This window comes from Sceloporus occidentalis, unplaced genomic scaffold (assembly GCF_023333645.1).
Source record: "Sceloporus occidentalis isolate IW3139 unplaced genomic scaffold, rSceOcc1.0.p SCAF_2, whole genome shotgun sequence".
Lineage (NCBI taxonomy): Eukaryota > Metazoa > Chordata > Lepidosauria > Squamata > Phrynosomatidae > Sceloporus > Sceloporus occidentalis.
The window spans coordinates 13781508-13808178 of NW_028316982.1; the positions used below are offsets into that span (position 1 = coordinate 13781508).

At 40.5% G+C, this 26671-nt stretch overlaps 1 protein-coding gene across 1 annotated transcript in view; it reads left to right on the forward strand.

Annotated features, from left to right (window-relative positions):
- The window catches only part of LOC149317996 (zinc finger matrin-type protein 3-like), a 36476-nt gene extending 21402 nt beyond the window's left edge, over nt 1-15074 (forward strand). The window contains exon 6 of the mRNA XM_089508802.1: nt 4222-15074. Within this exon, the coding sequence (XP_089364928.1) occupies nt 4222-4433 (212 nt within the window). The 3' untranslated portion in view covers nt 4434-15074. The remainder of the gene's footprint in view (nt 1-4221) is intronic.
- Nucleotides 15075-26671: the final 11597 nt, after the last annotated feature.

A 26671-nucleotide genomic window follows, 5' to 3' on the forward strand; every position in this document is an offset into this window, starting at 1 on the left:
ATATCTTCAGAAAACTTTGTTCCCTCTTTCTTTAACTTCCTTCCCCAAATAGAGATTGTGAATTATGCTCCTTCTTCTTCTTCTTCTTGGTTTTACTTTGTGAACAAAGATTCAGGAAGGACTCATCTGTGCTCTCTACAAGCGCGTTGATGACGTTGGATGTATCCTTTGAGCCTGCGCAATGGATTTTTCTGGTGGAGCGCAGCATGCACAGAACTGGCCTCACCCTTTAAACCAGAGGTTCGTCTGCTGAGGCCTTGACAGGCATGGACAGTGGCAGCGAGGTCCTCGGGTCGTAGGTTTGATTAGAGTTTCCTTCTCTTAGATGGTTGACCTTACAGGGTTAGACGAGCACCATCTGCCCGGGTTTGGGATTAGAGTTTTCCTTCTCCTAGGATGGTTGCCATAAGGCTAGAGAGCCCATCCTGCCCTTTGGCGCTCTTGGTCAGACCCTTCGGTTGTGACCTGTCTGGCATGGGAGGCCCTACTGGTGGCTGTTATACCACCGCCAGCATAGCTCACAACTTCATTAGGGTACGCAAGCCTCTCCCCCACACAGTCAGAGCATAGCTGGAGGGGAATAGGAGGCCGGAAGATGACAGTTAAGGAGGGAGGAGCCTCTTTCTTCAGGCTAGCCCTGGTGGAACTGGGCCTGCCTGATCACTCCCTCTCAGGCCGGAAGATGACAGTTAAGGAGGGAGGAGCCTCTTTCTTCAGGCTAGCCCTGGTGGAGCTGGGCCTGCCTGATCACTCCCCTCTCAGGCCAGAAGATGACAGTATTATGAATTATGCAGCAAGGAACTAAAACGGTGCCTTCTGGCCTACTAGGAGTACTTCATTTGCCTGTGTGTCTGCTAGATGATACACCTAGAGCTTGCACACAACAAATACAACATGTAGTACATTTAAAGCGTGTACATCGATAGTGCTAAATAAATATGTGGATAAAACCCACCTCATAGGCTGAACTGCACCATCTATCTCTCATACACAGAGTTGAAATTGTCTTGCATATGGATTCTATGCTACCTTGGATCTCATCCTGGGAGAAAGGAGCAACATAAATTCAATAAATTCAATAAATAAATGTACGAAGGCTATCTGCACATGAGCTATCTGGAGACCCTAGTGAGAAGTGTATCACTGCATGTGGCCTTGGAGAGAAGGTCATTAGTTTACCTGAAACTCACCTATTACTTTTCAGCAGCATTGTCTGCCTTTGTTCCAAGCAGTACTCTTACCCTGTGAATTATTTTGATTAAGTGATTGAGGTGTATTTGCACTACAAAGATATATCAATTGTATATAACTTTAAATGCCTTAGCTTCATCGTGAGGGCTCCTAAGGTTTGCAATTTTGTGAGATACAGAGATAAATTGGGGAACAGACAGCCACTTGGGAAATGTTCGAGAGAGTGAATGGGAGTTCTTTAGCAAGAGAAAGCTACAAATTCCAGGAATCCTTAGGGTGCAAACCTTCAGTGGAATTCACTCTGATTTAGGACCACCTCAGATGCCTTTAAAAGGAAATGTGGCTGATTAATGAAGGATAAAGTTATGAATGGTTAGATATCATGATAGCCTGAGAAATGTGAGCTGGGGAATATAAGACAGCAGCCTTATTCAGGCATTATTTGCCACTCTTTCTTCAGCTTGGGACCAAGGAAATGTCTAGCCTCCCTTGTTCCTTTCTTCATGTAGAAACTGAGGTATTTGAAGAGGAGAGGCTCCTGTTTGCATGAATGCTCCCTGCTGTGGTGAAGCATGCATTGTATGCAGTTCCTGATCAGGAGTGGAAGGTGGTGTTGGCACTCATGTCCTGCTTGGGAGATTGAGCTGGGTACTGTGGGAACAGGATGCTAGACCACATAGGCCATTGGTCCAATCCAGCAGGGTTCTTATGCACCTAAATCAGTACGGAAGTATAGACGAAGGGAGAAATTGCTTTTGAAATTATTATTATAACTCCCAGAATATTTGAGCCAGCATGGGCACTGATTTTCAAGCTGTGGGAAGTTTCTATTAATGTGGCTTATGCTGATCTTATATACTCTTCCAGGGATAACCTCAGAAAGATACAGTTGTTACATGATGTATAAACTTGAACACCACAAGGGCATAACATTTTCTTTGGACTGCTGTGAAGCCAGCAATGCTCAGAGGCAATGTAAGCAAAAGCAGCTATAAATGCTTAGATTTTCTTTCAGTCAGGGAAACCACTTTGGCTACTTTCCTTCCTTTCCCCTGTAGTGCCTTGATTCTGTTCCCTGGCTTGTCTCATTTGTCACAGTCTGCTCTGTAGACATCCTGCGGAGCACTGCAACTTTTTCCTTCTGTTTTGTGGCCTGTTTTCCTCTCAGCTCCCTGAGCCACTCTGTGGCAATTTGCTGCATGTGGATGGCAGATTTCACTATGTTGTAACTACTGTCTTATTGAGGTTCGTCCTTAAACAGATTGCATATGCTTCGATCTAGTAGGGGGCCATCTGGCTTGGAGCCTGATACAACTTAAATGGAAGTGACTTTTGTGAACCTGGGTTCTAGAACGGGGGCAGGGCAGAGGGATTTGAATCCCTTGTGAGGTAAGGCCAAGCCCCCCTGAAATGATCTGGCAAAATTGTACCACTAAGAATTCTGTGCAATTGAGAATTCTCAGGAATTATAAATCAGAATTGTACTAAATGCTAAGAAATATTATGATAGCTATTGTCACTAACCTCTCCTAGGAATAATAAGAGCTGCCTGGAATCTATCCTGTGCACACCTGCTTAGGAGTAAGCCACATTGGACACACAGAGGGCACTTCTTGCGCTTGTAAGAGTCTGATTATATAAGGATGTTTCAGTGATCATGGATGGGAAAAGTAATTTGTTCTCTCCCTATAACTGTCTGCAAATAGACAAAATTAATAACTACCTGCCTGCTGATGTAGAGCCTCAACAAATAGTTACGGAGCCTCTCTCTGTGAAAAATTTCTCTCCCCAAACGGTTGTGTATGAGACTGTCGTGATTTGCATTTCTGCACTTCTGTTCTGGAATTGGGTGTAGTTCTAGGCCTCCAAGAGTTCTTTTAATGTTGAACATTTACACGCATTATTGTTATGACATAAAGTTTATTGGCAGGAAATGATGCAGCAGCTGGTACAACAGCAAAGCTTTCCAGCCTTTTGCTAATGGCATCCAACATCCTTTCACAGCTAGTAGTAGAACTGACTGTAGAACTGGGCCCCCAAACTAGTTCTGCCCAGATTATCCACTGGATGGCAATCAAATTAAGTCCCCGTCACTGGTATATGGGGTGCCTAGGCTGGAGTGCATCCCTCCCAGGCTGAAAGTGATGGAAGATGGACTTCCAAGGCTTATATAGTGCAGAATCAAACAAAGAAAGTGTGATCTGTTTTTGCCCCTCATAGCTATGAGAACTGTACAAGCAAGTAAGCAACTGAAGAAAATTCGCTTCTTCCATCCATCCTTGGCCCTCAGCACCTCTGTCACTATTTTGAGAACTGTAGAGGGAAATGAGGTATTTGTTGTGGGGACCACAGGATGGTGGTGGGGGGACTGTCTCTGGCCCCGATGCATTTGTCTGTCCTCAGTCTAAATCAGTATGTGAAGCTGTGCATGCTCCTGTAGATTTGAACTGTCCCCCATAAAGAATTTGGTGTGTGTTTTTTCAGAGCATGTAATCTCAGGATTCCTGGCCTCTTGTGGGTGGCCTTTCCCAGCCTCAAACTGTCTAATGAATGCAAAGCAAAAGTATCCAACAAGGTTACTAAAACAAGTGAACTCTGTATCTAGACTGGATAGCTGTTAACATTTGGCTAGGATGCTAAGAAAGTATCCAAAACTCATCTGCCTAGTGGCAGAGGTCCAACTCATTAGAGAATCCTTCCCCACAAAACAGTACAGAATAGAACAAGGAAAATAAAAGGCAAAACCAACCAACCAGCCAGCCAGCCAGCCAACCAACCAACCAACCAACCAAAACTATCTATTTCTGCTATGGAGATAACAGCCACCTTCACGTATAATATAGTTGTGGAATTTTCATCAACAAAAACCTTGATGTTATTGTTCTGAGCATCAGTTTCATAGTGGTCCATGTGCTCCTGAGGTGTTCTGTGGTGGATGGATTGTAGTTATGGTTATGAACAGGCCCTAAGCTTTCTCCCTGACTCCCTGGCTCTAAGTGGGCTCTTTCTCATTTTTTCTCCCTCCTCTAGGCCCATATTTCAACCCACGATCTCGTCAGCGAATTCCGCGTGACCTCGCCATGTGCGTCACTCCTAGTGGCCAGTTCTACTGCTCCATGTGCAATGCCAGTGCCAGCGAGGAGGCAGAATTTCGTCAGCACTTGGAGAGCAAACAGCACAAGAGTAAAGTGTCTGAACAGCGGTACAAGAACGAGATGGAGAACCTTGGCTATGTACAATGAGACATGATTCCTGCTAGCAGCTCTTGTCATTCCCCTGCAACCCCAGCCTCCAATAGCCTGATATGGAGCGGCTTCTTTTGCCTGCTGCTTGCTGTGTGCCCTGCTTTCGTGCTCTGTGCCTTAGGAGGCTTGCTTCCCAGGCACTCTCCCATGTTTTTAACAGCCTGTGAACCTGACAGTGAATTGGGGAAGTCAGAGGTTTTATTTTGCTCCCACTTGGCAGGCGTATGTGTTGAAGGAGGCCAAGTGTTCTTGTTATATCTGTTCATTAGCTAAGGCTCTTCACTGCCTTGTGGGGCTGGGAGTAGGGGAAATCCTTGCCATTGCCTCTTCTTTTTCCTACCCTTCTTTATCTCTGCCCTACCTTTGCATGAGTGAGCTTGGTCTGAGAAACCCTAATAAAGAGCCTGGGGTTTCTTTAGGTTTTTCTCTTTCTTTAGATATTTTTTTTTTTGTTGCCCTGCACAGTGGCACATGTGCAATACAGCTGTAGAAATATCCATTTGATAGGAGAGGAATGGTCATGCTGCTTAGGGCTGATGGGGGTCATAGTCCATCATACCTTGAAGCACTCTGCTTAGGGAAAACTGGTATACAGGGGAAACCTTGGTCCTTCAGTTTGGACTTAGAAAGCTATATTTGTAATCTACGCAAACCTTTCAGAGGTATCTTTTCCTCTGATTTAGTAAAGATCTGACAGACACCCCCTGTCAACTGTCAGTTTATTTTCCTTTTATCTGCCCTGCCATCCTACAAAGTTGATTTTGGTGAGCATGGGGAGTAGTTTTGCTTCATAGTATGCGGTCTCTGAACTCTACTTATATGGCTCCTGAAGTCCCCTGAACTGCCAATTACTATTTTTGAGCATTTTTTTGCTCACCAATAACTCAGAAAGCCCCACCAATTGTGTAAAAATAGGTGAAATTACCCCACCCTACCTTTACTCCAAAACTCTATTACCCCAAACACTTCTGTCATTATTTTAAGAGGAACTGCAAAGGAAAATGGAGGCATTTGTTGTGGGGTCCACAGGAAGGTTGTGGGGTGTGTGTGATTTGTCCTCTGCCCCCCCTGCATTTGTCCATCTTCAGTCTAAAGCAAAAGAGAACCCAAATCAGTATGCAAAGTTGCACATGTTCCTGTAGATTTGAGCCATCTTCCGTACAGAATTTGGTGTGTGTATTTTCAGATCATGTAATCTCAGGATCCCTGGCCTCTTGTGGCTGGCCTTTTCAGTTTACATGCAGGAAAAAAAAGGTTTTTGTTCCCATGTATCTCTTTAATTTGACATTAATGGCTGTCCTCAGGGTATGCTGCATTTTGGTAGCACTTGGTGTCTTTTCACTCCATCCTCCAACTTTTTGCCTTCATATAAACTTTCTCCCCGAAACCCCTTTCATGTCCTGCCAAACAATGAGATGCTCTTGCACCTGAACTGGGTGAGTGGAGAATTAAAAAAATATTTTTGGTGGATTGGAGCATATTACTTTAATAAAGTCTAGAGGGCCAGGACAATCTGCCAAAGGGAACTATTTCATGATATTGCTGGCCATGGATAAATGTTTAATGTGTGGAGTGCTGATTTTCTGATCAACATACATGATTGGAAACATTTTATTGGTAGACTTAGTTTTGTTATTGGCTCAGGCCAGGTGAATCTGTGCTCTCTTGGAAGCATCTGGCCTTGGCTGGCAGTCTAGTGATAATGATTACTGGATGGCTCCTCCTGTCCTGGGCATGCTTCCAAGCATCATCCTTTTTCTGAAGTCCACCTGTTTAGTGAAATCGGTAGTCCCTTCTTTACATGGCTGCCAACTGAGGTTAGATGCCTGTTCACCCATCAAAGTGCAGAGATATCCAACCCTGTTGTCACGGTTAAGTGAAAGTTATTTTAGAGAGAGTGGGGGCTCATGATGTCAGTCCCGATATGTTTATTTATTTATTTATTTATTTATTAGAAGTATTTCTGTATTGTCTCCCAGCTCCCAAGGGTCCCAAGGCGATGAACAAATATACACCAATTAAAACAATATCAAGATAAAAACATTTTAAAAACACCTTAAATGCTCTTTAAAGACTTCTAAAAGCAGTCTAAAAACAATCCTAGAATCTAGTTTTAAAAGAGTTAAAACCTCAGTTTCAAACTCTGAATGCTATACGGAATAGCACTGTTTTGGTTGCCCATCAGAAGCTTAAAAGAGATGGGACCAGCCTAACTTCTTTGGGTAGCGCGTTCCACAGTCGAGGTGCTGCTAATGAAAAAAACATCTTAAGTGTACCCACAAAGCTAACTTCTTGAGATGTTAGGACATGCAACAGGGCTTCCTCTGAAGATCTCAAATTTCTGGCAGGCTCATATGGGAGGCAACAGTCTTTCAGATATCCTTGCCCCAAGTTGTTTAATGTTTTATAGGTCAACCCTAGCACCTTTAATTTCCTTAGGAGTTTGAGATAAACCAAATGAACAGTCATTTTTTGGGCTGCCAGTCTTATCACTTCTGCATTGGGACAATGGTATATCAACTCAGTCTTCATTTCCTATATTCTTTGTCACACTTCCTTTACCATTTCTCTTTCTCTCTTTAAAAACATCAAGAATCTTAAACTGGGTCTAGGTACAACACAAAAAGAAATATTAGGCTGGGATTGTAGATTTTATCACTTCAGAATGGGGGCGGCTAAAAAAATTTTTTTAATGGTTCATCCCTCTTGAAAACAAGCAAATGAGGCCAAACTCCTATTCTGTTGTATAGAGGTATAAATTTACTGAAAATTGAAGCCATGGGGGAGGATTTGTTTTGTTCTTTTTGAGGGAAAAATCACAAATTATTAGAAAAATTGAAAAATGCAAGCTGAAAGTGACTTTTGTTTCTTTGGGATCACAAAATGCATTATATCAGGCTTGGATGGGCAGAAAATTATTATGTCTGATATACTGAAAGTATAGTTTACCTAGAAGAAAAGTATACCCCAGACGTACTTTTTAAACATTGTATTTTTTTGTTATAAATTGAGCTACAATAACTAGACTGTGAGAAGAACCAGAACCATAAGGAACATTTTGGAATTTACAAGAAGAACATCCTCTCCTGCAAATAAAATCAGAAAAAACTATCAACATTAGTTATACAGAGAAAATTATTTTGTTTTAGTTAATTCTCTGTCGTTTGAAGCAAAAACCGTATACAGTACGTCTATAAAAAGACCCGAGAAAAGTAAATCATGACCAGGAATTGTAATAGTCTCATACTGTGCAGTCTTACATGGAAGTCTTCCTCTTACATAGTATTTAGAATTGATTTGTAAATATTAGTAGATATTTGAACACCTTGCCTTAAACATTTTATTCATCATTCTAAAAAAATAATAATTTCATAACCTTTTCCTGAAAAACAAACAAACATGGAATTCCTCTTTGAATTTTCTAATCTATCCCCTGCCCCAGGTCTTCTATTATTGGAAAGAACATTTTGAATATAAGTTGCCCATTGCCCTGCAGAATTAAAGTGATAAGATCCCCTCATTCTAGCCATCTCATTTTTATAATGCATAAAAAGGCTATTGTGGTACAGCCTTACCCTATGTTCTCTTTTACTCCTGTGTAACTCTGTTTTCTCTAGTGCAGGGATAAGAAATGCTTGGTCCTCCAGATGTTTTGGATTTCAGTTTGCTGAAGCTCCAGCCAGCATGGCCAATGGTAAGGAACTGTAGGAATTTTATTCTAAAGCATCTAGAGCACCAAAAGTTATTTATTCTACTTTGTGGGATGGAAAAGAGCAGTTGAGTTCCCCTCCTTGCAGTGGTCAGTTTTATGTATGTGGATTTTATCTATTTCCATTATTCCAGTTCTGAAAAGTCAAAGCTACTGAAATGCCATTAATACACATGGGAAAATGAGAGAGAGAGAGCAGGAGGGAGGATGCAGTATAGCCAGCCACTTCTGAAAACACAACTGTTTTCAGTGAGTTTTAAAGGCATTCCTATACTAATTTGGGCATGGCTTTGTTCTTATGCATGTTAATTTCAATGGTGTTGATGGACCCTGCTCTCAAATACTTAAATAATGGATGCTTTTGAGTGTTTCTGACTGGCTGGAATTTGAAAACTCCTAATTCTGTTAGTGCTTTATCAATGCTTATGTTGGGTTTGGGCCCATTTCATTTCAGCTGGGTTGAAAACCCAAGAGACCCAGGTGGGGGGCATAGTCACAGCTTGTTCTTTGCCCCAATTTGTTTTCAGGTACATAATTTTTCAAGAGTCCTAAGTGATACCTTATAAATCAGATGTGACCAAAGTGCATCCCGAGGCCCCCTACGGCCATTTTTGTGGCCCCCATTAACATTTCTATCATGTTGGGAGGCCTCCTGCCCCCCTCCAGGGGCCAAAAACAATGTTTGCAAAAATTTTCAAAAAATCTCTTTCACCCCAAATTACTTCAAAATGTTCACTGTGGGCTTAGGGCACACTCACACCACATTTCGTGGAGCCCATGGGTCAATTCAAGCCCAGGAGAGACCTCTTTGGAAACCCAAAACATGGCAGAAATGCCCTCATATCCTCTAGGTGCGATCATTACATCTTCTTCATCATCATTATTGGTGGGGCACAAGTACTGCCCTCCAAAGTCTCCTAGGGAGTTAATGTGTTCTCCCAGCCTTTTACTGTTGGCCACATCTGTTATAAATGAATCAAGGATACTTGGTGGGAAGCAGGATATGTTTTTCTCCATTACAGTAGATTCTACATAAGTGGAGAGAGGCCAGACCTGAAGGTATGGAAGATCTAAATACTAAAACCCTAAAATTGAGGTTTCCCTGTTACATGGCAGAGTGGATGAGCAAGACCCTAGTTGATTTGGAGGGATTATAATAGTAACTGGAGGGCAGGGCAGGGCAGGGATGGTAGAATAAATAACATATTTCATCAGATTGTCACATTGGCCAGTAGGTAGTTTAATTGATTAGTTATGGGTTTTTTTTCTGCTATTAATTTATGCATATTTGTATTTATTTTGATCTTGGTGACCACTGATGGACTTATATATTTAAGGCATTATATTATATGTTCCTTTTTGGCATTTGCTTTATTAATCTCACCATCCATGCCATTCCTCTTTTAGTTGAGATCTTATTAGATATTTATTATGTTTCAGAAAACTTTATCCCCTTCCATGTATTTTTCTCTTGTTCTTTATATACAAAATTAGCATTTTCCATAATAGAACTTTGAGGATTATGAGTGTTTGGAAAGGAATACCACTGTCAAGCAAACATTTCCAGGTTACATCAATGAATCATTCAAAGTGCCATTGAGGGATTGCTCATGATACCATAATGCGGGAGTCTTGTTATGAAGTCACAATTTTCTGGTGATTGTTTATACATCTCCATTCTTAATAGCACCTGACCATATGTTAGCTTATTTCAGGGAATATATAATGTAAATCTCCACTTGTGGAATTATGCATTGAATGTGTCATGCATCCCTTGTGTTAAATGGCATCATAGCACAACTAAACATGCATTTGCTTCCATCTACAAAGCAAATGCACACCTGTGTATAATATGCATCCATATTCAAGGATGTGGACATCTGTGTACCATGCACATCCATGCTCAGTGGCACCTCCACTAAACCGAAAGCTGGCATTCCGCTTCAGACAGAAGCAGCCAACCACTTCTGTAGGTGAACTTATACATGTATAAGATACTAATTAATATCTCCTTACTTCCACAAGTATTTTTGAAGGTTTATTTCATGTTGCCTTTGGTTTATCTGCAGAACTGAAATGGCATGTATTAATATAGAGGTGGATATATTCAGTTTTGTGCTAAGGGAGATGCTGACATAAGAGTGGCTTCCTGGTAACTGATTGGCTTCCTGGTGAATTGGAAACCAGTCTCATCTGAGCATTTTCTCAACATCTACATCAAGCCAGCAGGTTAGGCTAACTAGTGTGCTCCTAAAGCCAAGATCTGGATCTTACTTTGAATTGTGACTCTGCTTTCTGGCTATACAAACACCCTTGGTTAACATGAATAGCATTTAGGTATTTAACATCAGTAACAGCAAAATTGCTTAACTACTGTTAAGGGAGATGAGAAATTTCCTTCAAGGAGAGAATGGAGTGTGAAATATAAAGGTGTGATCCTAAGGCTTGAAACTGATCGGTTAAGTGCAGTTAATGGGGCCAATGGTATGTACATCACTCCACAGATGCATACTGGATTATTCTTAGGAAATGTCTGCGTAATTGGCCACATAATTCAGGGATGCCCATTCAGACGTATACATGAATATTTTGGAGACATGAAGAAGAAATTTGTGTGTTTTGGGCATTATTGGAACTAGCCCTAAACTGAAAATGTAAGATGGTATTCATGCTGATAATCTGCACCATTAATGTGTTGAGCCTCCTCTGTAAGAGAGGAACATCTGAATTATGACAGTGCTTCTCAAGATGTATGATGTGCAGGGTTATTTCCAACTACTCAGATTTATAAGCTTGACATTCTGCTGCAAATTCCTTTGGGAGTTTATGTTAAATAAATGGTTTCAGGGTTAGTTTTTCTTCAGTCTGAAAATTGCAGTTCCAGTCTTCATTTTCAGGAATATCCTCTGCAACTTGAGGATAACAAAGTCATTTTCTCCCACTTAGAAGATCAGTATGGAGTGTCTGTAAAAATTTGCCTGGCATTATAATAAAATGTGTACTGTGTGGGTTGTACTGAACGTGAAATGCCATGTTGTGTTAAAACTTGACAACTGTTACATGGAGAAGTCTGAATTTCACCCCTCTGCTCTATTTTGTTCCTTGTCAGAAGAAATTGTACTTTCTTTCCCTGTTAAGGAGTTTGTTCACACATGCATGTACATTGTTGGTTCACTACTGCATATGTGAACTGCTTCTATAAAAAAAGTATTGTGTTGAGACTTGACATCGGATGATATGAAAGGTCTGGAGATTAATCTATGTTTTACTCATGTCCGTTAATACTTAAAGCCACTGTTAACAAATGATGAACATGATATGTGATTTGTCCTGAGGTTCACGAGTGTATTCTGATGGCAAAAGCCTCTCCTGAGACAAATGTGGATTTCAAATCTGGTATGTTAAACTTTGGTTGTTCTAATATTTAAAAAAGGCACAGTCCTTTGAAACCAGACTGTAAAAGCAGTGATATCTTATTAAAGTCTACTTGCTCCCGCCTCTCTAGCTTAATCAAAACCTGATCCTAAATGTATGGGATGGTGCATATGTAAAACTAAAGACATTACTATTTTCTGCCTCATATGTTGGCTTGTCAGTTCTTTCAGACTTGGGGTATATGGATTTTACCACATATTTGAATTTGTTCTGCAATATTAGCTGTATCATACACAGGATGTCTACTGTTGGAAATTTACTCAGTGATAACTTGTTACAACATGTGTGTAACCACATAGTAAACCATATTGATTTATTAAAGTCTCCAACCCTACTGATCTCATCAAGCCCCTCTGCTACTAATTGGGAGTGGGCCATGCCAATTCTGATGATTAAAGATGGTTGGTTAGGTTTAGTATTCATTTATTTTCTTTTTAGTACAGTATTGCAATTCATGTACATTTGTGTGTAGCATTGCTGTCCCTGGATTGTTAATTTCCCCCTTTTCTCTGTGCTTGGTGTGTAGTACCACCTACCTTCTTAATTGACTGCTTCATGACAAGACTTAGCAAAGTTATTTGGAACTCATAGCTAGTAGCTTGCTGGGGGATTCTAGGAGTTTTGGTCCCAAACTGAGCTTTTCCAAATTAATTTGTACATCTAATGGAATAAATCCTAACCTCCTAAATAAATAAATTCCACAACAATGTTAGTCTTTTAAGGTTCCAGAAACTCAATGGTGACTCTGCTTCAAAAGACTATTGAAAATAACCACCTGGGATTTGTCACTTCACACTGCACAGTTATAGCATTATGATTCCAGTTTAAGATCCTGGGGTTTGCAGTTCGATGGGGAGCCAAAGCTCTCTGGCTGAGAATTCTAAATGCTCCTCCAAAGCTACAAATCCCAGGATTCCATAGGATGGTACCATGGCCATTAAACTGGAATCATAGTACTATAATTGTATAGAATGAAAGGGATCTCAGTAAACTTCCCTGTATCCTGGAGATAAGAAAATTTCTACTGCAAATCAGTTTGCAGCCAGTTCTTTAAAAAATATTTGAAGAAAGTATCTTGTTCTTAATGACAGTAAGGACATCACTCACCAATACTAAAACGACGAGGCTTGCGCTCACCAATACTAAAATGACGAGGCTTGCAGATTCAGATGTATGTTTTTCCTCATCGATGTGAATTTAAGCAGTGTTCTGGTATATGAATGGAGTGGGAGAGACACCAATGCCTTTTGAGAGGAGACTTACATTTTTTGGAGAGGGCTAGATTTTTTCTGCTCTCCTCTCCATCATCACTGGCCCCTAATGGCTAGGTTAACAGGGTAATGAAAATATAATATACCCATCCACATTCTTTAGCATTAATCATTATGGAGAGAATATCCTTCCAAACTGATTCCTGTTAGGAAATAAATACACTGTGAAAACAATGTAAGTGCTGCTTAACAGTAAGTGTAGGATGTGTTTTGTGATGAGTTTGCCCAAGCAAAGCAGACTGCCTACCATATGTTGGTACTACTGTGTATGCTATTTTTGCTTTATAAAGTAACTTCTTTGTCTTGATGTTAACAAGGCTGTTCTAACAGTGTTCTAAAGATGCCTTTTCTACCTATGTCTTTATGTCTGTTTCCATGCACAAGGACACTTTGGGAAGGGAAGTTTTTGTCAGTGAGATAGGATTTTTTTTTTCAATCTGCAAAAAATGGTTGCTGGTAAATGCTGTGTATTTCAAGAGCAAAATACAAGATTACGAGAGAGCTCTTGTTTGCCATTCAAAACCTATAGTATGGTGAAAATAAATTAGGGATTTTGCTGTATCTAGGTGTTTATAGAGGATTTTCCTAAGTTTTTAAAATGTATTTGGATGGCTTTCTAATATACTGTAAATTAAGACACAGTAGAAGTTGTGATTCTCACTCATGTCCCAAACTTTGGGGATGTCAAATTGAAAAGAAAAGGAAGGGATAGGACTTAGACCTTTTTCTCAGAAATGACAGATAAGGTGGTTAAACATATCTGGATTATCTTTGTGCAACCAGAATGGAATTCACATGAGTGATTATTGTTCCATTAAAAAAAATCCTGTACAGAATAAACTAAAGTTTAAAAAACAACCACTCTTTTATCCTGATATTGCTGGGTTTTATTTCTGTTTATAAAAATAGAGAAGGAGGATATATATTCTGAGAATTTTTGCCTGCAATAGTACCATGCAGAGAGTGGGGTACTGCCTCATCTGTTGTTTTTGGGAACTAGGCCTATGTCAATATCTCTCCAGTTGTGGTCCTTCATTGTCTACATGGGTGATTTGCCTCAAATTCTCCCTGAGTTTGCTGTGTCCTGTTTATATGATGCTGGGCCAAAACCTCAAATCGGTTTCAGACTATTTTCACAACACCTGCACCCCATTCGTTATTTCTTTCCCCTAACCTGCACTTTGCTGTAGATTTTTGGCTTTCTTCACAGCCACAACAGCAGCTGCCTTTTCACTCTTGGTCCTGCAAGGTGCCTGGTGCCACTGCTGTGGCTGTTAGGTACCCAGCATTGATAGTGTGACTTGTTCTGACTTCAGAGAAGGCCGCTGCTCATCATTCTCTGTGACAGCCAAAAACCTACAGCAAAAGAGAGCAGATAAGCGTGGGGATTCAGTGCAGATTGAAGTATTCTGGCAAGTAGACCCACCCTTGGACTTCAGTCAGGGATTCTGGAAGCTGTAGTCTTAACAACCTTTGGAGGACTGTAAGCCTAGGTGATCAATACAGTGTTACAAGGTTTCAGAATTATCAGACCCCTAGTGTCTCCTTAGGGTCGCCATAAGTCCGAAATGACTTGAAGGCACACAACATCAAGAACAACAAAGGAAGTTAAAAACTTGTGAAGAGGAGTGGAGAAACTCAACATGTTTCCCTACAGATATTGGTAGACTATTGTTCCCTCCTAACTCAACACTGAAAAGGCAGTCTGGAGTTACGGGGAAATGGATTTTGGTAACGTTTGGAGACCATGGGTTCTCTAGCTCTGCTGTAAGGTGCTGGGTTGTTGCTTGTCACCTTGAGACAACTCCATAACTTTCTAATAAAAAAGTAATCTGAGAGGAGATTGCAACTGTTGTAACTGCTTCTTGTGTACCTGTTTGGGTGAGCCTGTTTGTGTCACCTTAGCTATAAAAAATGGTGACAGGAAATTAGAATGAAACTTTCATTCTAGATGGTTTTGAAATGTAACAACTATATTGAATGAGTTTAATTTTGAGCCACAATAGAAATGAAATTGGTTTTGTTTGTATTTGGGTGAGTGGGAATCTAAGTGTATTGTGTGTAATTCCTGCAGAAAACGTCTTTCAGCTGAAGCCTTCTTGACAAGTGAGGCTTTGAGTTTGGTACCTTTCTCCTTTTATCTTCTTGTTTTAAAAATTGCACTGAATTCAGCAACTGAATAACTTTCTCTGTTATAAAATAAACCATCTTGTGCACACTGTTCTGAGTTCCATGATTTCCCCTTTTTACTGTTATCCTCCACATTCTTTTGCCATATGAGAGATTTTCTTTCTTAACCCTGGGTACAAATCAGGAATGAACAAAGGCACAAAGATTCTCACAAACATCTGAATGTAAAATATGAACACAAGTACGGTGTAACCTGTACAAACCTCTTTAGTCTTTTTCTCATACACAGATAGTGTCCTGCTGGCGTTTATATCTACATGCTTTTCCAGAGAACAGTATTGTAAACTAAATTTCCATTGCCGATTTAGTAGCCTAACCGTTCAATTCCTCATGTACTGTTCAATTAGCAAGGTGAAACCTCTGTAATTTAGTTTTGTATGAGCCTGCATTTATTCTTTCTTCTTTTTCTTCTCCTCTAGATTTAACCTCTATCGATTCTTCTGTCTCCCTCCCTCTTTTGCTTTTTTAGGTAATTAGAAAAGGCTTTATTTTTTTAAAATCTAATTATAACATGTTGTTTTTTCCTAAGTAAACAGGCTCTAAATCAATCAAATAAGGTATTAAGCAAACATAATAAAAGCCCTTTTTGCTAATTAGGCTTATTAGTGTCAGCATTTAAAAAGCCTTTCTTGTCCTAATGTAAACAAGATAAAAGAGATAATCCTTCTAATCAAATTAACTAAGGAAAAGCTTCAAAATACAACATATAAAAACTGAAAACTCAGTATTGGTCAAAGGACAAGGTGTCTTTGATGCTCAGTTTCTGTCTTTTTTTTGCTGTATGTGGGACAAAGAAAGGGCAGCAGTAGGCAGCTTCTGGCTTCTCCAAATTTTTTGAACATTTTCAGAAATGGTTACTCTTTCAAAGGTTCAACTTCTATAGTTTTCACAACTGTGTAGGAGAGGAAATGGTGGTGGTTGTATGAGTTTGCTGCGCTGGGGAAGCCTCGAGATACATTGTTTAAAATTCCACCCATAACCACACATGTTTTAGTGCTGGTCCTGTTTTCTAGTTCATTCCTATATCTTGACCATGAAATGTTCTAGCTCAGTGCTACCCAAAGTGGTGGTCACTGAGCCCATGAGCCATCAGTTACAGGCCCTTGGAGAGTTTCCAGGAAAGAAAGAAAGAGTTGTAGCCACTAGATCCAAATATGATACCAGTCTCTGGCACCAGTGACATCACTAGGGTTGGTGTCATGCGGTGTGATAACTCATGGTGTCACCCCCCCATTTACTTCCCTCCATACCACACCTTACAGGATCCTTAGTAATGTTTTTTGTACTAATTTTACTCATAAATCATAATTGCCGTACATCACTGAATTTAATGGCAACAGTTGTGACGTAAACAACTAGCAAAATTAAAATTGTACCTTTAAATTACAATATCATACACACAGCCTAAATGCATTTACATGTACATAGTTACATGTGTTTAAAAGTGAAAATTTGGTAAGATGTTATATTTTAAAAGAAAAATTAAAAAAAATTAAATTAAAGTTAAATTCTAAAATTTTAATTTTTTATTCTTTAAAAAAAATGTGAGGTGTCTCCTTTCTCCTCTCACACCATTTCCAGCATTTTAAAGGGACTCTGGTGAATGTCACAGCCTGTTTCTTTGAAAAACCAGATGTCTGGGGAGCAGCGGTGTTACCCCCCCCTCTCAAGGGGTCACCTGGTGTGGTCCGCACCCCTTGTATCCCTGCCTGGCATATTAGAGATCCAGTGTGTGTTGTGGTTTTAATATTGAGCTAGGACTCCAGAAAACCAGATTTTGAAACCCTGCTGAGCCATGGAAACTCACTGAATGACCTTGGGCAAGTCATACTTCCTCATTCTTAGAGGAAGGCAATGGCAAACCTCCTCTAATTAAATCTCACCCAAACCCTTTGTAATAGTTTTGCCATACGTTAGACTTGGATTGAAGGCACACAACAACCTTCACAACCCTAGCATATTTGGGGGGGGGGGGTCGCCTGTCCCCCATATCAAATCACTTTAAATGCACCACCAAATGCATCTGAGGAAGTAGACTGAAGTCTACGAAAGCTCATGCTGCTAATTTCTTTCTTTCAGTTAATCTCAAAGGTGCTACAAGATCTCTTTACGTACTGATTCTACAGACTAACATGGCTATATCTTTGAATTCTAGCCTACTACTGCTTGACTCATGCCCAGAGATTAGTATAAACTAGTTCTGTTCTAGCTCATACTAATGCTAGCCTTGTGACTATCTTCAAATTGACTAAAATGGCTGACTAGTCTTAAACCCAGAGTGAGAGTTGATAAATGCATCCCATCCTGCTTTAGTGCCTGCAGGGATATGCCTCAATGTTATGCCTTTCAGATGTGTTGAGTTACTATTCTCATCAACTTAAGCTAGTGTGACCAAAGATCAAGGATGCTGGAAGCAGTAGTCTGAAATACTTTGAAGTTTTTGCACTGGGGAAGGTAGCCTGGATGGGACATAGCCTGGATTGGAACAGGGTCTTCCACATCTACAGTGTGAATGTGCTGGAGAAGGCCTTTGATTCTTCAGAGATTTGGATGGGTGTGATCTGTCTCTTAGGCTGAAGATGTTGGGCATTCCTGTTGATATTATGGACACAGGTGTCACATTTTGCAGCAAATGAATGCCCACTGCCCAGTAAGTATTAAAGGGATTCCCCGTGGTGTAGAATTCATGGGTCTTCTTCACTTAGAAGACTCAAGCCTGGCATCTTGAAGTCAGTTCTTTTCTCCTTTGAATCTTACAACAGCTAGCTAACAATGCTTAAAACTTTTGGCAGTTCACCTTCAGAAATCCGGTGAGAGAAGAACACTGGGAAGAAATTTAATTTCAGTCAAAATGAATGTGACTTGTATAAAAAAACCATAACCTTTCACTGAGTTTAATTTGATAATATAACTTGGTTCTCAGTTTTCACTGCCGAAACATTCTGCATCACTTTACTGTCTTATGTGGTTAATAAAACGTGGGTCCTAAAGTAAAGAAAACAAAACTAACAATATTTCAATATAGATAGCTCTACTGAAGCAGAAATAAGAAGGTTACAAATTCTCCTTCAGAGGAGAAAGTTCCGTGCTTGAAACTATCTTCTGTTTCAGGTAGTTAGTGTTCAAAGAGAGAGCTCCTTTAGTGTGTTTTAGCATGAAAGACATACAGAAATCCAATAGTACTTTTGAGACTAAATTGGGAAGAATAAATTTCTAGCAAAAGGTTTTGTGGATGATGAAGTGGACTTTATCCAGGAAAGCTTATGTTACAAATTTCTTCTTCCCAGTTTGTCTCAAAAGTGCTTCTGGATTCCTTTCTGTACTCTGAAGGATGGGCAATTCACGGTCCATGAGCCATACGTGGCCCTCAAAATCTTGGGAGGCTCTCAGCACCAAATTTGCTGCCAAACTTTAGTGGTTTTGGCATGGCAAAAAACAAAACAAAAGACTTCTTAAAAAACAAGCGGGGGGGGGGGGATATGTACCTGATTTTCAATCTCACTCACATCCTTGGAAACCTTCTAGAAACATGGCCAAACTTGAAAACAAGGTATGTGCACTTCTCATGCACTTAGTTTAGAGAGGAAAGGAGATACTTTATTTGACTGCTGCCAAATAACAAAGTAGGCAGCAAAGGGAAGGACCTTCAGCCCCTAGAGGTTCCCCACCCCTACTCTATTTGAAGGACTGTCAGAGGAAAGTCAAGTCAAGTCACCATCTATCTGAAAAGCTTTCTCATTGAAGAAAGAGAAAAGAGATTGATGTTTATCACACTATACTCTTGACGAGCCATGATTCCAGTGTGACTCCTCTAGCTGCCTCCTGCTGCATTCTGGGATTGGCAGTTTTAAGGAGGGGTATTTAGAATTCTCAGGCACAGAAGTTCTCTGCCTGAGAATTCTAAATACCCCTCCTTAAAACTGCCAATCCCTGAATGCAACAGGAGGCAGCTAGAGGAGTCAAACTGGAATCATGGCTCGTTAAGAGTATAGTGTGATAAACCTCAAAGACAAGCCAGTGTGGGGTAGTGCTTTGAGTGCTGGATTGTGACTCTGGGGACCATGGTTCGATTCTCAATTTGGCCATGAAATTCACAGAGTGATCCTAGGCAAGGCACATGCTCTCAGCCTCAGGGCAAACATCCTCTGGCAAACCTCCTCTGAATAAATCTTTGCCAAGAAAACCCATGATAGGCTTGCCTTAGGTTGCCATAAGTCAGAGATGACTTGAAAGCACAACAACACAAAGAGAAAGAACTATAAGAAGAAAGAGTAGGGGCTTCAAAGTTGTCAGTTCATATTTGGACTGCAGACTGACCCAATGCAAGATGTCAGGTCCCCCTGCTCACATGTCTCCATTAGTGTGAGATGTATTGTGTTTCTGTTTAAATTGTATTTGGTTCAAATACAATTTTGCTTGATTCTTGACAAATAAATCAATATACACAGATTTTATTCAAATGTGTATCCTCTGTTGTCAGAGTATGCCTTCCATCACAGTAATGTGTCACTAGCCTTCAGAGAGAGAGAAGTGAGTATCATGGGTTGAGTGAGAATTTTTCTATTGTCTGTCAGCTCACAGCTCCTCTGGAGGTACAGTTGTTGTTGTTCTGTGCTTTTAAGCCAACTCTAATCTATGGCCATCCTATCCTAGGATTTTCTGGGCAAGATTTGTTCAGAGGAGATTTCCCACTGCCATTCAGAGTGTGACTTGTCCAAAGTCACCCAGTGGGTTTCTGTAGCTGAATGGGGATTCAAACCCTGGTCTCTTGATGTCCTAGTCCAACAGCTCAGGCCACCCCACCAGATTGGGTTTTACCAGGAGGAAACATTATACAACAAATAAAAACCTTTAAACCATTGGATACCCAAATAAAATCATTTCAAAACGGAGCTGGTGACTTTTTCAAAATCCTTAACTCCTCAGACAACTCCTTAAAAATATTTTTAAAAGCACAATAGTTGAAACACCCAGTGCAGCCACTCCTGATTTTAAGGCCTCAAGGTCATGCAAAACATCTTAGGTTGTTGCTGCCCACCAAACAAAGGATGGAGCCAGCTTGGAAGGGAGTCCCATAGTTAGATTACTGCTATAGAGAAAGCCTTGGCATACATACCCAACCCCTAGCCTTGGGGGGGGGGGGCAGGAGACATAACAAGGTCTCTACTGAGGATCTAAAATTTTGGGCAGGTTTGTATTGAAAGGGCAGTCTTTCAGATCTCCTGGCTCCAAGCTATTCATGGCTTTGTAGCTCAACACCAGCATTTTGAATTGAGCTTGGAAATTAATGGGAAGCCAGTGTAGTTCTTATAATACTATTCTCTAAAGCACACATCTGACAACAGATGGTACCAAATGAAAGAATATTTTTGTCCTCTCTACTCCTAATAGAATGTTGCTGCCTTTTTAATGTCATTTTGTCTTGTATGCAAATATGCCAGTATTGCTGAGTTCTACTTAACTGTGCTGCAATATACTTCAAGGCTGCAAATGTTTCTCATTTAGTAAATGTATGGACTAGACCTAGTGTGGTACAGGTTTTGGGACATCATCAAAGGGAAAGCATAGTTTTTTGTGGATTTTTGGGGATGTGTGGGCATATTCTATGTGGCCATGTTCTAAAGGGCCAGCAGTTTTAAATTATTTAATATAGTATGTCATTCTGTTTTACCAATATAAGTATAATCATAAGATTTTCAACCCCAGGCATGAAAATGTTTTCTGTTTTACAGAGTTATGTACTATAATACTGAAACAAAATAAGTAGTACAAGTACATATGTTGCAGCATGACAAAATATGGGTGCCCCCCCCATAATTATTTGCATCCTGCAAGATATTTCAAAAGAATGATTATTGAGAGGAGATCAGTCCTCTCATAAATTAAGCCCCAGTTTCTTTTCTGTGTCACAGGCTGCATCTACACTGCAGTTAATAACACAGTTTGACACTGCTTTACCTGCCCTGGCTCAATGCTATGGAATTCTGGGAATTGTAATTTGTTGTGGCTCCAAAGCGGAGCTCATTAAGCCAGAGCAGTTAAAGCAGTGTCAAAGTGGATTATTTCTGCAGTGTGGATGCAGCCTCAGGTTGGTTGACCTGTTTATATTATAAGGGATGTCCTCTACTTGAGGGTTGGAAACTTGTCCCTTATAGGACTGGCAGGTGTCCCTTATTATAAAGGATGTCCTCTGAGGTTTGGAAAGCTGTTCCTTTTAATTTGAATGAATAAAATACCAAACATCAGCACCACCAGCAACAAAAACAGCAAAACAAAAACACCAAAAATCAGAACACCCCATTCATATTTTGGGTGTGGACTTTTCATAAAGATGGAAATGTGGACATCATATAATTTATGAAGGTGTGCAGTACATTAATTTTACAGGGAAATTCATGGCGCAGAATATTTTCATTTGGTATTTAGGAAGAGCACACACTTGTTAATACCTACTTCGTGATTGTCAATGCTGCTGTCCCATATTGCTATTTTGAAAACCTGGCAACACTACCTGTTTGTCATATTTGTATCTTGTCATTCCTCCATGAATTCCAGCCGGCTGGTACTTTAATTTTTCAGGCACTAGGATTTACCCCCAATATCGATTTATTTATTTATTTTGCAGACTCCACATAGAACTAGACCACAATGTAGACATTCTGAACAATTGTAAAAAATGTCCCTGAGTTTCAGACATTTGCCATATACTTACTATAATAGCTGGAACAAAAAGACACTCTCATTTTTCTTTCCAGCCAATGTAATATATTGGAAGAAAAAAAGTTCCACATCATTTTCCTGGAAATCATGATTTAGGAAAGCAGAAAAAATTACTCCAATTGTGGTGAGCTGGGGAAAACAGAATTCTCACTTGGGTCAGAAAATGAAACTAGTATATATGGAACAAGAGCCAACATGGTGTAGTGGTTTGAGGACTATGGCCCAGTACAGACTGGCACCTTGCGCCAGCCTGGGGCCGATTTTAGGGCTTGGAAGAGCAGAGCATCTGCATACTTGTTATCAAGTATGGTTTTATATAAATTTTGGGTGCCATGCGGTTTGAAGCCATGACCCCTGACTGACCCCATCGTTAGCCGCCATTATGGTGAGGGAGAGAACAGGCTGGCCCAGCGTCATCAGGGGCTAGCCTGAAGATAGAGCGCCCTCCCTCCATAACTGTCATTTTTGGGCTGGTGAGGGAGAGAACAGGCTGGCCCAACTCCATCACGGGCTAGCCTGAAGAAAGAGGCTCCTCCCTCCATAACTGTCATCTTTCAGCCTGTGAGGGAGAGAATAGGCTGGCCCAGTTCCATCAGGGCTAGCCTGAAGAAGAAGAGCCCTCCCTCCGGTCCATCTGCCTTGGTCCAGGCCTCAGAGGGAGAGAAGAATGCTGGACCTGATCCCCTTCCCCCCACCATTCCCTTCTCTTTTTGTGTCATGTCTTTTAGATTGTAAGCCTGAGGGCAGGGAACTGTCTATTATCCACTCTGTTGTAAACCGCTTGGATTCCCAGTGATTGGGCGGTATATAAATAAAACCTATTATTATTATTATTATTATTATTATTATCCCAATAGCGAGCAGACCACATAGCCAACAGGCCTTGCTAGGCATGGTCACAGGAAAAAGGTAGATTTAAACCTTTCAGTAGCAGTTCTGGAAGTTGCTATACCGGATTTGCAAGCTACCTGAGACAAGGAGGACAATAGCTGTGGCTCCCTCCTTAATGAGCCAGTGATTAACTTAACGGCTCAGCCATCTAGGTATTTGTCCCCTCCTGAATAAGTGGCAGACCTATGCTTTGTGTATCCATTGTGTAAGTTTCAGCTTAGACAAAGATAAGTCATCAAGCCTTTTGTCCGCCAGGCTGCCATAGCCTGAGTTTATGTTTAGCAGTATATAAGGACCTCATTTTCAACCCTTCCTTGGGCTTGTAGATTCAGTTCCGAGCCTGAGTTCCTTGCTTGTAGAGCATCCTGCTCCAAGCTTGCATTCCCTGAGCATTTTGCTCTGCTGAAATCACTTGAGCGAAGCCAAGCTCACTGTGACCAGGCCTCTAGTTAGCTTTGCCCACCGGAACTCAGCTCCTAGCCACCGTGGCTGCCGCTTTCTTTTCCCGTTCCCGCGGCCGTGTCTCACCATCCACCATCCCTCATTCCGTCACCTTGGAGAAGACTTCGAAGGTAAATATTCCCAACAATGCCTCTATCCTTTTTTCCTTCACTCCCAAACTCACCCCTCCCTTGCTTTAGTACTGAATATGTGTGTGTGTGTGTGAACCCTTTTGTTGTGTGGTTTTAATAAATGTTCATATTTTAATTGCACCTTCTTTGGCATCCGAGTCTGTTTCTTGGGGTTGGACTAGATGACCTCTGGTATACACATAGGGACACGACCCCGCTGCGTGCGTTGTTAGGACACGCCTCTCGTAATATTTGAGCTAATTAAAATCCCCCTAATTCAATCCTTCCTAACATGCTCCTGAAACTTACCGCGCTTTGCGGGTGCCATCATGGCTTGCCCTCGTCCACACAGGGGGGCATCATGATGGCATATGTGTGGCGGTGTGTGCAAACGGGGCTACACCATGCTTATGTCATTAATGTGTGTGTGGGCGCCAATGGCGTCCCGGGCGCACCTCAGAAAGAACCTGCTGGAAGTGGGTTCTTTTTATGCTTCACGGAGGCCACACCATTTGGTTGCTGCGGCCTCTGTCTGGAGCAGAAAGGGGCGGCGTCTCACCGCCCCTTTCTCTCTGTCTGTCAAGCCCCTATGACTCTGAAGAACAGGGTCTGAATTCCTGCTCAGCCATAAAACCCACTGGTGACCCTGGGCAAGTCATAGTCTCTCAGCTTCCAAGGATGGTAATGGCAAACCCTCTCTGAAGAAACTTGCCAAGAAAACTCTGTGATAGTTTTCTTGGCAAATCTTAGAGTCACCATCAGCCAGAAATGACTTGAAGGCACACAACAACAACAACAACAACAACAACAACATACATTGCTCCCCAGAGACCTTGCATGGCTGCCCCCCCCCTGCTGCATTCCTCCTGCAAAAAAAAAAACTGTACAATTTTTGCTGCAAAACTGTCGACTAGACAGTGTGGTTGGTATTTTTGCCTTGTAATACCGCTTGCTGGCCATTATAGCTTCAGGAGAGCCTTTTTTCCCCAGCAAGAAGTGACAAATGTGGCAAAATGCCTCAAGACGCACAGAAGGTATTTGGGGACTTTTGGGGACAGTATCTTTGATCCCTGGGTGCTGTGAGGGCCACAAAAATGGCTCTAGGTGAACTGCATGCAGCTCATGGACCACAATTCACCCATTCTTATTCTACAGTTTAGGATCTCTGTGGTTGTTCAGGTGCCAGTGGGGTGGACCATAGCCTCCAACATTTTCACAAATTAAAACTGGGATGCCCATGGCCAAGCAACATCAGAAATGTGGTCAAGATGGCAAAAAACAACAGTGAGAAAGAATACACAAGCTGAAGCAGTTTGCTTTTGCCTGAGCCTACTGGGAAGGGCGAGATTTCTCTTCTCTTCCTCCTGTTAAGTGAGTGCAAACTACTTTTGTACTTTTAATGTTTGCAGCAATTGAAGTAAGCTAAGGAAAAAAGGGGAGAGTGGGAGGATGAGAGAGAAACTGGTACATTTTAAAAAGTGGGATTATAGCGATTAATTTGGACTGTTTCTTCCAAATCAGGACAGTTGGAGGGTATGGATGGAGATGAGAATAATAATAATAATAATAATAATAATAATGATTTATTTCTATTCTGCTTTTTTCTTGTGAAATCAAAGCTGATTAAAACAAAAGCATTAGATACAAAGTATGCTCCCCATCAAATAAAACTTAACTGACATGATAATAATAATAATTAAGCAGAATAAGTATAGAAAATACAGCAAACATAGTCAAAAATATAAAACATAGCAGTGCAAGATACAAAAACCAACATACAGTACATGACTTAATAATAGTTAAGATATCACATAACATATTAATCTAACAATATCTAACCCTTTCCTGGCAGCAAAAATACAGTACAATGCAAAATACAAAACAGCAATAGTAACAAGAGACAGTCCCTTATACTCCCTCAAGCATTAACTACTATTACTAATAATAACAATCAGAGGCTTGTAGCATTGAAATTAAACAAACACAGAAACCTAACTTAAAGTAATTATTTCAGCACTTTCAAAATAACAAAACAAACAAAAAACAAAAACAAAAAACAAAACAAAAACAAAAAACAAAACAGGGAAGTAAATATTTATTTTAAAGAATCATAATTAGAAAAGTAACTACTCTGGGTATTCTGAATGTAGCACATAACTAATCATTCCAAAATTGTTCCCAAACTAATGAAAATGTAATTCTCTATTTGTTTGTGGCAAAGCCACTACTTTGCATTTAGACATTTCTATACTGCTTTGATTTGTTCATCTGTTCCATATGAATATTCAGTGCTCTGAATATATGAAGGCCTTTTGGCTTTCCTTTCCTTTCTGATGCTATGAAGTCATCTTCATGTGGACAAAGCTATATCCAGAGACGAATACACAATTTTAAAACAAAAATTTAAAGTCGCATAAATGGATCAATGCAACAATTGGGAACACTTGGAAGGAAGCAAGTATTTTTTTAAAAAATGAATGAACAAAAAAAATGATGGGGAACAACAATTTCTGTTTAAGTAGCATCTTAAATAATTCTGGTTAAATCACAACCCTTCTGAAGGAGCTGTTATTTTAGTTGGCTGTGGATTATCTTTTGAAAATGAAATTCTTCCCATTTTAATTAAAAAAAACCAGTCAAAGGAAATTAAGGCCTGATCCCATGAGATACAAGGATGGTGGCTGATGCTTTCACTGAGGCTTAAATCATTAGCACAATGCTAGCTGCCATAAAATACCCATAAAAATCTCGGTATTAGGCTGTTGCCTGGTTGTATAATAATTGTCATGTGTGGGTTGGGGTAGTGATGCAAAACTGTGTTTCGGGGGAACAGTTTAGCTTGAGGATTTGATCTTGGCTTTAAAACAAACAAAAAAAATCTATGCAGTATTGAAGGCACCTTGAATAATTGATTAAGAGCACAGAAGGTAAAATAGTTTTGATGTACAGAAAACAAGGTACACCAATTCATGGGAAAGGTCCCTTACACTTACTGATTAGAAATGTGGAAACTTTTATTGCTAAGTCCTTTGCCTCATGAGCAAATCTCACACCCATTGCCCCCCCTCCCCCAAACACAGCAGCTGGGAACATGCTATGCTAGAAGCTTTTAGTTCTGGCCATATGAAAAATGAAGAAAGCCAGTCTGTCTGCATTCATAATGTGCAGATGTCCTTCTATGGTTCTGGTTTGTAATTTGCTTGATTGCTTGTAACCCTGTGTGCTAAAAAAGGAGGCCAGGTGGTACCAGCTTTTGCATTCTTTTTCAGACCATCCTCTACATGATTCATTGTTGATTGCAGTTGCATGATGAGCTGCTTCCATGAAGAGGCATAGACAACTTTACAGACCCTAATTAATAGCAGCAATTGGGGATGAAGGGTGTGTGATATTTCATTTTCTGCACTAAGGGATGTAATTCTTCTCTAATTTTCTTCTCAAAGGAAG